Raw genomic sequence first — 14794 nt, 5'->3', positions numbered from 1 at the left:
CTTCATAAGCAGATGGGTTTTGCCCAGGTGTCCGAATTCTAGATGTGAAAATTAAAAATAGTCTGAGCACTTCATGTGTATTTTTGCTTAAAAGTGAAGACTTAAAGTTCATTCACAACTTTTGGAAACCATCAGTTTAACAAATCAACTCACCACAAAGTATTTAGTAGAAAAATCACAAGAAAACCCCAAATTAAAATGCCTTTTTTTGTGCAAAAGTGTAGTCACGTGAGACCTAAAAACAAACTTGCGTTTCAACAACTCTTCTGAATGGACCTTGTGTTGAGATGCCAGATGGTGATATCTGATTCATGCAAGTGGCTGAAAGTCAGAACATTTTAGCCTTTGATGCTTTTTCTATTTTGTCAACTTAATGGAAGTGCTATTTATTGGACATAATAAAATGTAAAATCATAGATATTCATCTCAAAATACCGAATCCTCCACGAATTTGCAGGAAACGTTTAATAAAAAAATAGAACCGTTATTTCAATGGACCTCTGTGATTGGCTAATGCCTCTCCCCGTCATTTCCGTCTCGCAACTCGTACACTTCCGGAAGAAGCGGAAGACAACAGTGGAAAGTCACAGCTCGGAAGCAAAGAAATTCCTAATAAGAAAAAAAAGCCGAAAGCCCTTTTAATTTGAGTCGTTTGACAACCAAAGACCATCGCTGCCGACATGGTGAGTGACTCCCCGGTTCGACTGGACGTTGACGACACGTTTAACGTCATGTCGAAACAAACCGGAGCGGTTTAGCGAGCGAGCGACGAACAACAACACGACATCAGCAGAAAGCTGCTCTGTCACGATGGACTCAAACGTCCTGGATGGATTTTTTTTTTAATCAACTCACCTTTAAAATATATATATATATATATATATATATATATATATATATATATATATATATATATATATATGTATATGGGAAACGTGTGTTGCTTTAATGGGTTTTGGTTTGTTCCACAGTTCTCCTTCCACGTATTCGACCACCCGATGTCTCGGGGGTTTCAGAACCGCTTCTCCACTCAGTACCGCTGCTACTCGGTGTCCATGCTGGCGGGACCCAACGACCGCTCCGACGTCGAGAAGGGGGGGAAGAGTGAGTCCTGTTCCTGTCACAACGTGTGCCCTTAATCTTCTACACGCTGCCTGTGAAATCACGAGGATTCGGTTACAAACATATATGAATTGTATCTATCTATTTGTAAATGGAGAAATGCTTTCGAGTCTAATCTTTATTAAATCGATTAATGATAACTAACTGAACAGAAATATTAATAATACCCTTTTATTTATGTAGCACACAAGTTACAGAGTGCTCTACAATTGAATTGACGTAGAAGTAACAATGCCAAGCAAGGTGGGAATTACTAAAACACAGTAAATACAAGTTATATAAAACAGAAAAATACACGATTTTAAGATAGAGCAATTCTGAAAGAGTGCAATTTTTTAGAGAGATTTTAAAGAATAATAGGAGGTAGCCTGCCTGATCTCCGGTCAGGCCCGACTCGTAAGACTCAGTCTCCTTTTAGTTAACTTAAAACCATGTTCATATACGTGCATGTACTTGCATGATTGAACCGCCATTCCTTGTGGTTAAAGGACATCATTTAGATTTTCAATTAATTTCCAAAACGTGCAGGTGCAGAGATGCTAAAACGGGTGCAAGGTGGATTCTCCTACTGGGTTTTGTGAGTAGTCTTGCTGCAGGATTTTGAACAGAAAAAAATTCAAATATCACACTTTTTTTAAGTCCACAATGCTTTGTCCCCACTCGGTAACAGTTCAGTTTTGCCCCAGCTACCTCACCAGTCGAGGTCGTCATGTAGGCTGCAGGCCCTTGTGAACGTATCTGTGGATCTAGGTTTGATAAAGGTTTACCAGTTCCACCTCTTTCCCATTTCAAAAAGTGATGAAAGTTACATTACGCTTTACAGCAGTTTCTCTGTGATTCCTCAAATTCATGGTGGTTGTTCCTTTCGCTTGTAAGGTGATCAAGCAAACATGTTCACTTGATATTATTTGTTGTTATTGTCTCCACTAATGAGCCGTTTCTTTTCCAGTAATAATGCCACCTTCAGCCCTCGACCAGCTCAGTAAGTGGAAGTTAAATGAAACGCCTCTTTCTTACAAACTTCCCCTTGCGAACCTTCGATGAATCTGACCTCTCTGCTCCTTTTTCCTCACACAGGCAGACTTAACATCACCTATCCAATGCTGTTCAAGCTGACCAACAAGAACTCCGACAGAATGACGCACTGCGGTGTGCTGGAGTTTGTGGCAGACGAGGGAATCTGCTACCTGCCTCACTGGGTGAGCAAAAGAAAACAGTTCGAAACAATTTGACGCCGGTGTCTGAATCGTTTTCTGTTGATCCGTCGCGGCAGCACTGAGATTTTCTTCTGTCTGCTTGATGCAGATGATGCAGAATCTCCTGCTGGAGGAAGGGGGTCTGGTCCAAGTGGAGAGCGTTAACCTGATGGTGGCCACTTACTCAAAGTTCCAGCCGCAGAGCCCCGACTTCCTGGACATCACAAACCCCAAAGCAGTGTAAGAAATATTAGTCTGGAATATTGACTGGATCCGTTTTTTTGTTTTTGAACTATAGTGACTGAGTCACTTTATTTCAGACTGGAGAATGCACTGAGAAACTTTGCCTGCTTGACAACAGGGGATGTCGTTGCTATCAACTACAACGAAAAGGTGAATTCACTTATTGTGTCGGACAAATAGTGAATATGTGTTTGTCTTTATTTAATCTTTGTTTGACTAATGGTATCTGTTTTATTGTTGCAGATATATGAGCTGCGAGTAATGGAAACCAAGCCAGATAAAGCCGTGTCTATCATCGAGTGTGATATGAACGTAAGAGCCTTTATAGCTGTGATTTTCACAAATTGATAAGGGAAAATGCAAAGCAAAAAAGAAATCTAAATATTATCATTAGAGACAGACATTGTCAATGGGTCTTTACAGACATTTAGCAGAAAGGGAGGTCCCCAGCCGTGAACTTTGGGTTTCCTTTGCATGGGGATGTTTGGGAACCCTCCACGTTATCACAGACAACAGGGAATTATTCTGATGTGTTCTCCACTTTAAACGTGTCGCGACTCTGTTTCCCAGGTGGATTTTGACGCTCCTCTCGGTTACAAAGAGCCTGAACGACGACCCCAGCACCATGAAGAGCCAACAGTAAGGACCAAACCCTTAAGGTACCCGCACAATTTGTGCTCCGACTAAATTTGATTTAAAAACTAAATTCTTCACAGGAGGAAGAAGCCGACCCCACCAGTTACGCCGACATGGACCTGGGATTCAGAGTGAGTAAATGTCGCTGTGGCTTGAAGGACAAATAAACCACACTCATAACGGTAATAACCAGAGGTAATGTAACTTCTGATCCGTTTGTTATCTTCAGGCTTTCACTGGCTCTGGCAATCGTTTGGACGGTAAATTGAAAGGGATCGAGCCCAGCCCCGCCCCCCTTGGCCCAAGTGACATGAAAAGGTGACGTTCAGTATTTTATATACATGCACACATGAAGTGGCCTACAAATTGAATATGGTATTGAATATGGTAACATAGGTTTACCTATTCAACATCATAACTCTGCAACATTATTAAGATTTGAGGGAATGATATAAATTTAGGCTTTCATCTGAGGATGTTTATGGCTTTCAAAAAGAAAAAAACAAATTTTCCATAAATTGGTTGAAAGGTCGGTTAGCGAACTGAGTTTTGACAAACAATATGACGTGTTGAACCACGGCGTTGTAGACTTTGTTTCCTGTGAGTGACGACTGACCACTGTGGTACAGTAGAGCATTGCAGGAAGTGACATAAGGCTGAGATGATGTCCATGAGGTCTTTGACAAGCAGCTGGAAATAATAAGTTGAACACCTGTTGGACAATTGCCAAACTGTGCCTCTGTGTTCACACTCCTTCTTCTTTCCCATCTTTGGGTTTCTCCGGAGATTAAATGTTTCTTGTTTGTTGTCCCGACATCATCCTGTTGTTACGTCGCATAATAGATGTATTTCGTAGATTGGCCGTGTAACAAATTGCTAAACTTAACGATGGCCTCTCTTTTAAACTTAACGATGGCCTTACAGTTGCACAATGTGACATATTCATTTATGATGTGGTCAGAGTTCCACACTGAGAGGAGACACTTGGTGACACCTGTTCAATCTGTATTTTACTATACAGATTGAACCATGTGTTTTAGCCTTGACTGTACATTCTTCACCTTTTTTAAACTAAACTTTCTTTTTACAGAGGCATCCCCAACTACGAATTTAAAGTTGGCAAGATCACCTTCATCAGAAACTCGAGGCCTCTGCCCAGGAAATTTGTAGATGATGTAAGAAATGTGGAGGATTTTATCACACATTTGTACATATTTATCTCTGCTGTATTTAGTGTTTCGGTTCAGTTTCTCACAATCTTTTCCTGTAAACCCTTTTTTCATAGCACTGAAACTAAACAATTGCATTGTGGCATTCATTCCATTTGTTTGTAGTGAATTCTCTGCATACAGTTTATTGTAGAACTCATGCTGTATTATTGCGGTCATAACTCTTTTTTAAAAATGTTGTTTAATCACTCCAGGATGATGCCCTGAACAGATTCATCGCCTTCTCTGGAGAAGGACAGTCACTACGCAAGAAGGGCAGAAAGCCTTGAAGGATTCTAAGTGGAGGGACTGGATAATGCACACGGACTCACCATATCAATTGTTACCTTCAACAGCAAAGTAAAAAAAAAAAAAAAGAATTACAAAAGAAATCTTTTTGAAAGGTTTTTGCTGTTGAGATGGGATTATATTTAATTAAACTCTGACATCAATATCTTTGTCAACAAAAGCCACGCTCCGTAAAATGCGGTCCAGAGTTTGTGGAATAAATTCTATCACCAAACCACAAAAAAAAAGAATAACTTGGGGACTATTGTTGTGATATTGGAACATTTCCCCCCTTTTTTCATAATCGTTACATTTTTACAATTGACTTTAAATATACTGTTATCCAGATTCCCATTCTTATAAAATGGGAGCAATAATAGCTCAATACTTTTGATTTAATTATAATGAAAATCTTTTTTTTGTTTTTTTTTGTTAAAGGAGTTATTTGCTATTCCCCCCCACCCCCCCCACCCTTTTTTTTTTCTTGGTTTATTTATAGACAAATAAAGAACTCTGTTTGAAATGTATTGTCGCTAATATTTCTTTATGTAATGCCCTTTTTGTAAACAAACTAATAATGATGCTGGTATAAATTAGGATGTTCCTATGGCGTTTTTCTTGACTCGAATTAGACACATTTATGTACATAAAAGCAAATGCATTATGTCTGATTGTCTAGTTCTAACAATCGCAGAGAAACGTTAAATAAATTGGTCACTATTATGGTTACTACAATTAGGCGCTGTTTGGTTAGTGATTATTGGTATTCGTCCTTCAAATTTGATTTTTTTATGTTTTCTTTTTTATGGGCTTTTATTTTGAAATGAACTCGAACCGGAAGTCTTGTCGCTGTATTTGCTAACGCAGGTAGCAATGGACCGCTCTGGAAAAGAAGCATGGAAGGTAATTTAACCATTCTTATGTTGTTAGCTCGAAGTCATGATGTATTTTAATCTAACGAGTTTTAGTTGGTGCTGGTTCTGAATGAAAGAGACCAAATCTGACCCGAGACAGTCAGCAAGGTGATTCATGTCAGCTATCGCTGCTAAACTGCCCTCAGCCAGCGCGCGATAAGTAATGTCAGTTAGACGAGGAGGTTTAACAGAAACGTCCTCATTTAACGCCACGTGATTGTCTGCTTTCGTCTCCATTGTTACTCATCTTTTTTTAAACGACATGTAGCTACCAAAGAGCAAATTGTTGTTTATAAACACGAGCGGCCCGAGGAGGCGCTGTCGGAGCGACACTTCTTTCCTAAACTTTCCTTTTAAAAAGAGAAGAAACACTAGCGTTAATTAAACGATGTTTCAGAAGGCGTCTTCAGTAACTACCCCCAATGTATCTGTTAACCTCATGTTTTAAACAAGACAGTAGGAAATAAATCAGCATTTATGAATAATAGACTAAATAAAACCTATGAATTGTTATATTATTCACATTCTATTTTTAAAACTTAGCCCATAGTTTATTTGAACAGACTCTTTTTTTGTTGATTTTTATTTAATGTCACTTTTTTTTATTTAAGACTGCCTTGAATAAGGTTGGAGTTTCCACCTCCCTTAAGCAAAAGCCGCAGCCAGCTGCACACGTGAAGCCCTCCCCAGGTTAATCCCTTCTGCTCCTCCATGTTACATCTTACATGAGCTTATGGACGCAACCCAGAAAAAGTGGAAGGTGATGCAGCTCCAGAGACCCAACAGTTAGTGTCCAAACATAACGTCCTGATCTTGTCTGCCCGTGCAGCCGCCTCGAGCGTGCGATGACTACTGGAGTGAATTCAGACACTGCAAAAGCTTGAAGAACTGTTTTCACCACTACTACACCTATGGTACCTCGCCGTCCTGCCAGCAGTGGAAAGAGGACTTCCACAACTGCAGAGAGTGGGAGAAACACAGAGCCACCGAATCCAAGGTACTGCGGCGGAGAGCCACATTATCTGAATCCCTAAACTTGTGATCAAACTGATAACATTCATGGTGTCTTAATCTGAATGACCTGAGGAACGCATGAAACAAAAGTCTTGAAATTACAATCAATTGTATACGTGACCCCATCTGTATTGCAGGAAGCCTTACAGAGGAGTGAGAGGAACAGAGTGGCAGAGCAGAGGAAGTTCACCCCAGTGTGGGAACTGAGGCAAAGCCCTCCCAGAGACTGGCACATGCCGCTGAACCAGGAAAAGCCTCAGGACTCATGAACTTTCACTATTTAACCCCCGATGTCTCCGTTCCATGCCGGCCAAAGCGAGGTGACTTAAATTATTTAGAGACACTGGTCCCTTAATGCCTGTATTCAGTGAGCTGCTGTGTGAAAACATGTTTAAACAGCGGTAGCAGCACCTAGTGGCCACTGATGAGTACGACAGCATCTATATTCAACGAGTAAATTACAAGATGATCTCTCCAAAGGCAGGTGTTTTTTTCTCGTCATAAATGATTAATTCTCTAAAGGCGCATGTAAAAAATAAAATAGTAAATGCGTTTAAAGATGAATTTCCTTGTTTTTCCCTTTGTCAAGCGTAATAAATGGGTACTATTGCGATACATTTGAGATTAAATGTCTTTCATCCAAGTAACTAAGTGTCTGTCGCGCATTGTTTTGATCAGGATTCTGTTAACAATTAAGGCTACATTAGAAAACGCTTTCGATGGCATCGAACAGGAGAGTTGGCCCGAGTAAGACTGTCAACGTTTCTCAAAAGCATGTGTTCTCTTCAGCCCGTGCTGTAGATACTTCTCTGCAATGGATATATTAGAGATGCAACTAAATTCAGCTTCAACTCATAGCAGTTTTCCACCTCAAGTAATTGATTATTGGTTTATCAAACACATTTTATAAATTAAAAAAGGTTTTATTATTCCATTGTTTTATACGGAGACTTGAATGTGACATTTCAAACAGAGTGACAGTACAATTCAAAAAACATTTGTAAAGTGTCCTTCTCATGAAGGCTGCATGTTGGCTTATCGTGTACAAACAAAGACATTAAATACACACAGGCTGCACACACAGCCCATCACTGTGTGTACACTTTAGTGATGTCGTTGTATTTCCCATCAGGAGCTTCGTACTTGCTCTTCGGCGGCGTGTAGGCAGGCCCTTCGTGAGTGAAGGGAAACAGTAGGGGGTCTGGCTTCAGCGCCGCCTGGTACAGCTCCTCAGACTCTAACTTCAGCTCCTCCAACGCCTCCCTCTGTGCTTCGAGAGCAAGCTCAACAGCCTGCACTTCAGCCATGTGCTGCTCCTGCAAGAGCAAAGATGGAAGAGCACATCAAGTACAGCCCACTAAGTGTGCAAGAGGTCAGACGCAAGGCTTTCTATAAAAGCTTCAGCGATGGGGGCGTTATAGGTTAAGTGGTGACCTGCTTGTATCGACACCACTCCTTCAGCAGCAGGGCGCGACCCTCGCTTTCTCCAAATGACAGCCTCGGTGCAGAGCGTTCCCTTCATAAGAGTAAGAAACACAAGTTCATAGCACTTTAAAAAGACAATGAGCACTAAATAGAAAGGAGAATAACAAAAAGGTACAGTAAGTCAAATAAGAAAATGAGGACAAATTATACATAAAAAGGCAAACGTGTCCATAAAATGTTTAAATGTCTGCCAGCCTCAATGCCAGAAGGCTTTATGTAGGTAATGTACTGTCAGCCAGTGGGAATCTTTCTATGATCTTGTCCAACAACAGTTGTGGTATAATAACAACCTTGTTTCATCCAAGCATTTGGTCGGAGTGATGAGGTCATCCAGGGGGATAAACTCAGGTGCGACCTTCTCCATCTTCTTAAGCTTCTTTCTCATCCTCTCCTTCAACATGTGCTCCCGCCTTGGGTCCACTTTCTTCTTCTTCTTAGGCTCCGCTCTTAAAAAACACAAAGCACACAAAGTAAATCTGGGAAATATATTGATATGGCGACATGATACAATAGTGTCTGGGATCACATCAAGTAGAGTTTTTTTTAATATCGACTTAAGCGTAAATTGCAAATAATTTTGACTATCAGCAGTATGGGTGAGAAGCAACAATGCCAGTGTCATCCTTTGGTTTTGCTTTTATCCATTTTGATATAATAAATGACACATTTGTGCAATATGAGCACATCCCTTTTGGTTCTGGACGCACATCGACACGGACAGTGTTGAGCATTCATTGAGAAACAAAATAAACTATTTAATGAATTGACCATTACAAACAATAACAAAAGGTGGTTACTTGATTAGCAGTTAGCAGCAGGATCATTTAAAAATGAATGCTGCGTTTTAATAGTGCATGCACCTGACAAGCCCTTTATAAAATATATATTAAAAGAAAACACTTGACATGGAGTGAACCTGGGATATTAGTTCAAACCTCAGTGGGGCAGATGTCTTCAGCGTCATTACTGGAGCGAACCAGGGACTCAGTCCAGCACGATGATGTCCCCCCAACAGGAGGCTGTTTAAAAACACAACACCGAACCTGTCAGCCACAGAAGCGACGAGCAGCACGTCTCCACTGAATAACCTCCGCAGGTAGCTCGCGCCCTTGTCAGCTGTTCACGCGCTCCTCCAAACACTCACCTCGACGGAGCGGTGTGTCGGGACAAAGCCCTGCAGAGGCCGCGCGATAAAGCCGCAGACATGTCTCCACCGTGCGTCGTTTCACCTTAAACGCATACCCGGGGGTCGACAACGTTCACGTGCAAGTTGCTTCGCCTGTCTCCGCCTTTGGCTCGACCGACGGACAAGACGCGGCGCGAGAAGATGACGTCGTCAACCCGTCACGCACACAATTTCCCGGTTGCACTTTCGCGTATTTCGTTTGCGCAAACAATTCCATAAAACGCATTACATGTATAATACCGTGTAAAAATATCGATGATAAAAACGACGCAAGACGTTACTGTTTTTTATACAATTTAATAATGTCGTAGTTTTAATATATATATGTAACATTTGGTGTCGAATCTTTTCGGACGAGTGAAAAGTAGGCGGCTCCAGTATTTAGAGGAAAGGTCGCAGTTTTCTTACATTCACCACGAACTCATTCAGAGCAGTCAGACTGACACCATAATATATCAGTCGAAGAGCTTGATCCCGGCAGTGTTGGTGTAATATTTCTGCATCATGGCGCTTCTCAGAGGTAAACAAACATGTTTCAGTTCAGCAAGAGGCGAGAAAAGAAAATATGTTCTAATGTCAGGGCTTTGTTTCTCCTATTTGTGTTTTCGTGAACTAAGATGAATGGTGTCCTCTCCTAAAGTTGGCTTTATGTAAATATATTTATATATATATATATGTGTCAGTAGTTGTGCTTTTCTTATCACAACTTCACTGCGAAATAGGTGAAAGGTGACAAGATGGTGTCAAGATCATTAACAGCTCGTCAGCTTCTCCCCAGTTACCTTTCGATTCTCTGAAAACATAATAATAACAATCTTACTAAATTACCTCCAGTGATGGAGGGGAAAGGAGAAAGTATTTTTTTTTAATTACAAAGTGACCTATTTCAGTGAATATTATTGTGTGTTTTTTTTGTCACTGAGAATTGTTGCCGTTTTATTATTTCAAATGAATTGGAATTTAGTTTAGTAAAGCATTGGATTATCATTTCAATATAAATAGTGTAAGCAGCAGTGTGGCAGGTCCACTTAAGGGTCGTTTAATCTAGATCCAGTCGGAATACAGAATGTGACAGCAGGAACCTGTTACAAGCATATTAATGTAAGTTAAAAGTACAATATTACCCTCGTAGTGTTCTGTAACGTAAAAGGGAAAAACTCAAATAAAATACAAGTACCTCAAAACTTAAATATAGTTACTTGTGCAAATACAACTGTATAACTGTCACTGAACACCCCCCTCCAGCTGTTAGTCCTGGCATGTTTCATGTCATTAGTCAACTGTTCAATGTCTGATATCAACACAGTATTTCAAGATAACCATCTTGCTCATTATACCAAGTTTTATGAAGCAAGATTAAATGAAAGTACATCATTATATTTATTATTAATAATATTACATTTTAATGAGAATTAGCACATGAAGCAAGTTTCAGAAGATTTAAACACTTTAAATAAGGCAACACAATGTTCCAGTTTCACTGTTGTAATTTACAGCTCTTATCGATAAAAAAGATCCATAATCCTGAACATGAAGCGCCTGTGTGTGTGAAATAAATCTCTGTGGCAAAGAGATGTGTACTTTGGAAAATTGAAAATCCAGACGTAGTTACGTCCTCCTCCTGTCCCTCCAGTCCAATTTTGTATCCATTGAATGGTATTTTCCCTGTGATCCCTCATTTTCATTGTCTGCATCTCAATGCATCGGCTGTGTCAACCAGCTGTGCAGTATGCACCGCCCAGTACTTTCCTGACTGTGGCTCAGTGGTTGGTGGTTTGAAGTCAAATTCTTGTTTTGGTTTTTCCTCTGCAGGTGTATTTGTTGTCGCTGCCAAGCGCACTCCGTTTGGCACCTATGGTGGCGTGCTGAAGGATCACAGTGCAACCGACCTGGCTGAGCATGCAGCCAAAGCCGCCTTAGCAGCAGGGGGCGTGGCTCCAGAACTTATAAACAGTGTCATCATGGGAAATGTCATGCAGGTACCCCCCACAAATCTAACAGATCAACAGCTACAATTAACTGATCACTACTGCAATCACATGTAAATGCTTGACAAGTGCGCTTGGGTTTGGTTTCCCCCCCCCTTCTAATTTCAGAGCTCAGCTGATGCACCTTACATTGCTCGTCATGTGGGTCTGAGGTGTGGCGTTCCGATCCCGGTGCCTGCTCTCACTGTGAACAGACTGTGTGGATCTGGTTTCCAGTCCATCATCAATGGCGCTCAAGTAAGCGCTCCAGCAAGAACAAAAAAGTTCTGGCAGAAATGCAAAATATAGAATAAACCATCATATTTGTACACTATGGACACTAATGTACATGTGTAATAGACACAGAGCAGGCATTAGTAAAAGCACAATATGCTTGTATTGTAGCTCCAATAATAAAAGACCTGGTTACCTTGTGTGCTTGCAGGAGATTTGCCTCCGGGAATCCGAGGTGGTCCTGTGCGGAGGCTCAGAGAGTATGAGTCAGGCCCCGTACGCCGTTCGCAACATACGATTTGGTACAAAGTTTGGAGTCGATCTCAAGGTTGGCTTCCTGTTGGTTCTTCTCTACTCTCTAATTCCTGAACACTTGACACAAATGCACACAGAGACGCAAAGACCGCTTGTTTTTTCCAGAAGCTTTTGATGCAAAGACTAAAAATACCAACACACTTTTCCTCGTCTTCCTGACAGCTAGAGGACACCCTGTGGGCGGGCCTGACCGACCTGCACATCAAAATCCCGATGGGCATCACAGCAGAAAACCTGGCAGAGAAATACCAGCTTACACGAGAAGAAGTCGACAACTACGCATACCAGACACAACAAAGGTGGAAGGCCGGTAAGACGGGCTTCGTCCTTCTTCACAATCCGCTCACCTCGGTAAGAAGTTAGCTTTGCAGCTCATTCCTCAAGTTGAATCTTGCCTCTTGTATTTACAGCGCACGAGGCCGGTCACTTCAAAGAGGAAATTGCTCCCATTGATGTGAAAGCCAGGAAGGGCAAGGTGTCCATGGCCCACGATGAGCACCCTCGTCCACAGACCACTCTGGAACAGCTGGCCAAAATGCCCGCCGTCTTCAAGAAGGGAGGGACCGTTACCGCTGCCAACGCTTCGGTGAGTTTACACCTACAGCCACGTGTGTGTGTGTGTGTGTGTGTGTGCGTGTGCGTATGCGTGAGAGTGTGTGTCACGGGCAAGTGTCCTTACTTTAGTAATTAAAGGCTCTCACTCCATTATCTTTGCTCAGGCTGAACCAAACAGCCTGGCTGATAGTGAATCTGGCAATTTAGGGAGCAGTGTTACCCACAGGACTTTGTCATACTCTGGAGGGTGGACCTCGGACCCCAAAGAGAGGGGGGGGGGGTAGCTTAGGTGTATGCTCCCCCGGAATAAAATATTGTAAGTTAAATCAATCTGGTACAAAATTAATGGGAGATAGATCTATGAAGAACGTTGTGCTCTCATAGTAAACAATGTAATTGTGAGCATATTTGTTGTATAGATATGAATGGTTAGGATGCCGCCCCTCTTTTGATGCACTGATGTCATGTCAGTCTGCCCTGGGGTGATAGTTGCACAGGGAGCAGGGAGCACAAAATCCACAGCCCTGGTAACGGTTTTGATTTTCTGCCCAGAGGTGCCTCAAATTGCAAGTGCTACATGGCCCCCAAGGACCCTCAACTATAGGGGTCCATAGTGGGAAGCTCACATTTCAAACACCAAGGGCCTGAGGCTCGGAGGCCTGAAAAGGTCCTGAGAGTTCCATAGTTTTACTTGTATTTTTATGTAAAAACCTGCATCTATTGCTCCTCTCTGCCACTGCGGGAAGTAACTGACTATTACTAAATCCACCACTCTCTTCTTGATCTCCAGGGTGTCTCTGATGGTGCTGCTGCCGTGGTGATTGCAAGTGAGGATGCGCTGAGTGAGCATAAACTCACGCCTCTGGCCAGAATTGTGGCCTATCACGTTTCAGGCTGTGACCCGAGCATTATGGGAATTGGTAAGTGACACCACTGTTTTGGACATGTCATGTAATCCCTTTGAATGAAAAGGAATGAATGACTAAATAAACTGTTGTGGTATTTCAAGAGGTCTCTCTTACTCATCTTAGGTCCCGTTCCAGCCATCACAGAAGCTCTTAAAAAAGCCGGTCTGACTCTCAACGACATGGATCTTGTGGAGGTTTGTTGTCAGTGAAACGCTTGTCTTTGTGACATCAAATTGTGTCATACATTTCATCAGTGGTGGAAGAAGTACTCAGACCCTTTACTTAAGTATTAGCACCAATACACAAGCTCCAAACATTCCATTACAAGTCCCGCATTTAGAAATTCGCCACGTTCGCCAATTATGGCGAGAGACACCTGGCAGAGATCTGCACTTGACGCACCTTTCTGGTTGTTATCACACAGTTGTGTCACTGATGATGTTTGCTTTGCACAGGTGAACGAGGCCTTTGCCCCTCAGTACCTGGCTGTTGCTAAGGCTCTCGGACTGGATCCAACGAAAAGCAACGTCAACGGTGGCGCCATTGCCATCGGACATCCTCTCGGTGCTTCTGGAGCGCGTATCACTGCCCACCTGGTTCACGAGCTCAGGTCATTTGGTCTTTTAGTAACTACAGTTGTGGCGTTCGCCCTCCCAAAAAATACAATGTTATTAGTATCAGGTGATGTGTCTGCATATTAATTAAGTTTCTTTAATTATGAAGCTTTAATTATGAACTTTGTTTTTTCGACAGGCGACGAGGAGGCAGGTACGCTGTGGGCTCTGCCTGCATCGGTGGTGGTCAGGGTATCGCGATCATCCTGGAGAAGTACTAATCCGAGAAGCTGCTAGTATCAGAAGAAGTGCTGCTGATGAATGTCTTGCCTGAACATTGTCTCGCTTAGGCGACAAATACAGAAATACGTATATTTAAAACACTTCCATGTACACAGGAAATGTCAAATGCTGTTCTCCGCTACTGTTGGTCTGTTTTTTCCACTGACACACAAGGATGAATCAAGAGGCTGTCTGTGTGTGCGGCCGAGACAGAGCGAGGTCGCTGGTCACGTTAACTTGTATTGCGTTACAGGAGGGCCTAAGAGGGAAAACTCTGATGTTTGCCTTAAAATCTTCTCTATCACTCCATTAACAGGGATCATTATTTCCAGAAAACATATCCGATCTGTGATGGCTCCTGCATAAAAACTAATGTTGGATATCTCTGCGTCAAAGAATCTCAATAATAAACATTTTCAAAAAAAGTGAAGTTCAGCTTTTGAAGTTTTCATGATCAGCCCCCGAGAGCAACCGCTGTTATTTATTTTTCTAGATTAGCAGGGAAAAACAGACACGACTAGTTCTTATTTTAGTTTTAATGAATCTGAATGTTTACAAAAGTAGTTACTTTTGATTGTTTTCTTATATATGCTCCAAATTGTTTTAGAAAAACTGATAATATATCACCATAGAGAAAGGGGTACTGAATGTACTGAATGATATTTCATACGAGACATTCATGTACTC

At 41.8% G+C, this 14794-nt stretch overlaps 4 protein-coding genes across 4 annotated transcripts; 3 read left to right on the top strand and 1 right to left on the bottom strand.

Annotated features, from left to right (window-relative positions):
- The first annotated feature begins 546 nt into the window (after positions 1-546).
- Positions 547-5289, top strand: ufd1l (ubiquitin recognition factor in ER associated degradation 1). The gene is made up of 12 exons (XM_034542181.1): positions 547-683; positions 972-1104; positions 2072-2104; positions 2200-2321; positions 2428-2558; positions 2639-2711; positions 2805-2873; positions 3132-3200; positions 3278-3328; positions 3427-3515; positions 4288-4372; positions 4621-5289. The coding sequence occupies exons 1-12, from the start codon at positions 681-683 to the stop codon at positions 4693-4695; spliced, it is 933 nt and encodes a 310-aa protein (XP_034398072.1). The 5' UTR covers positions 547-680; the 3' UTR covers positions 4696-5289.
- Positions 5290-5505: 216 nt separating this feature from the next.
- Positions 5506-7238, top strand: c9h22orf39 (chromosome 9 C22orf39 homolog). The gene is made up of 3 exons (XM_034541842.1): positions 5506-5596; positions 6437-6604; positions 6759-7238. The coding sequence occupies exons 1-3, from the start codon at positions 5567-5569 to the stop codon at positions 6888-6890; spliced, it is 330 nt and encodes a 109-aa protein (XP_034397733.1). The 5' UTR covers positions 5506-5566; the 3' UTR covers positions 6891-7238.
- Positions 7239-7529: 291 nt separating this feature from the next.
- On the bottom strand, positions 7530-9441 carry mrpl40 (mitochondrial ribosomal protein L40). Its single transcript, XM_034542350.1, has 5 exons — positions 9251-9441; positions 9042-9125; positions 8397-8552; positions 8056-8137; positions 7530-7937 (listed from the first exon to the last, which is right to left on the bottom strand). Exons 1-5 carry the CDS (start codon positions 9310-9312, stop codon positions 7710-7712), a joined length of 612 nt encoding a protein of 203 aa, XP_034398241.1. The 5' UTR covers positions 9313-9441; the 3' UTR covers positions 7530-7709.
- Positions 9442-9653: 212 nt separating this feature from the next.
- Positions 9654-14175, top strand: acaa2 (acetyl-CoA acyltransferase 2). The gene is made up of 10 exons (XM_034542349.1): positions 9654-9812; positions 11105-11271; positions 11389-11517; positions 11705-11821; positions 11971-12118; positions 12219-12394; positions 13154-13283; positions 13395-13465; positions 13727-13881; positions 14025-14175. The coding sequence occupies exons 1-10, from the start codon at positions 9797-9799 to the stop codon at positions 14104-14106; spliced, it is 1191 nt and encodes a 396-aa protein (XP_034398240.1). The 5' UTR covers positions 9654-9796; the 3' UTR covers positions 14107-14175.
- Positions 14176-14794: the final 619 nt, after the last annotated feature.

Source organism: Cyclopterus lumpus, chromosome 9, assembly GCF_009769545.1.
Source record: "Cyclopterus lumpus isolate fCycLum1 chromosome 9, fCycLum1.pri, whole genome shotgun sequence".
NCBI classification, from domain to species: domain Eukaryota; kingdom Metazoa; phylum Chordata; class Actinopteri; order Perciformes; family Cyclopteridae; genus Cyclopterus; species Cyclopterus lumpus.
This window is presented reverse-complemented; position numbering and strand designations above follow the sequence as displayed.

Bases quoted from the DNA above. Each gene is read 5' to 3' on its own strand.
- c9h22orf39 (XM_034541842.1), top strand. From the start codon at position 5,567: ATGGACCGCTCTGGAAAAGAAGCATGGAAG. The intron at 5,597-6,436 runs GTAATTTAACCA...CTGCCCGTGCAG, and splicing joins CTGGAAAAGAAGCATGGAAG to CCGCCTCGAGCGTGCGATGA. The intron at 6,605-6,758 runs GTACTGCGGCGG...TCTGTATTGCAG, and splicing joins ACAGAGCCACCGAATCCAAG to GAAGCCTTACAGAGGAGTGA.
- mrpl40 (XM_034542350.1), bottom strand. From the start codon at position 9,312: ATGTCTGCGGCTTTATCGCGCGGCCTCTGCAGGGCTTTGTCCCGACAC. The intron at 8,138-8,396 runs GTTGTTATTATA...ACTCTTATGAAG, and splicing joins AAATGCTTGGATGAAACAAG to GGAACGCTCTGCACCGAGGC. The intron at 7,938-8,055 runs GTCACCACTTAA...TTGCTCTTGCAG, and splicing joins AGTGGTGTCGATACAAGCAG to GAGCAGCACATGGCTGAAGT.
- acaa2 (XM_034542349.1), top strand. The intron at 12,395-13,153 runs GTGAGTTTACAC...CTTGATCTCCAG, and splicing joins TTACCGCTGCCAACGCTTCG to GGTGTCTCTGATGGTGCTGC. The intron at 13,284-13,394 runs GTAAGTGACACC...TACTCATCTTAG, and splicing joins CCCGAGCATTATGGGAATTG to GTCCCGTTCCAGCCATCACA.
- ufd1l (XM_034542181.1), top strand. The intron at 2,105-2,199 runs GTAAGTGGAAGT...TTCCTCACACAG, and splicing joins TTCAGCCCTCGACCAGCTCA to GCAGACTTAACATCACCTAT. The intron at 3,516-4,287 runs GTGACGTTCAGT...TTCTTTTTACAG, and splicing joins GGCCCAAGTGACATGAAAAG to AGGCATCCCCAACTACGAAT.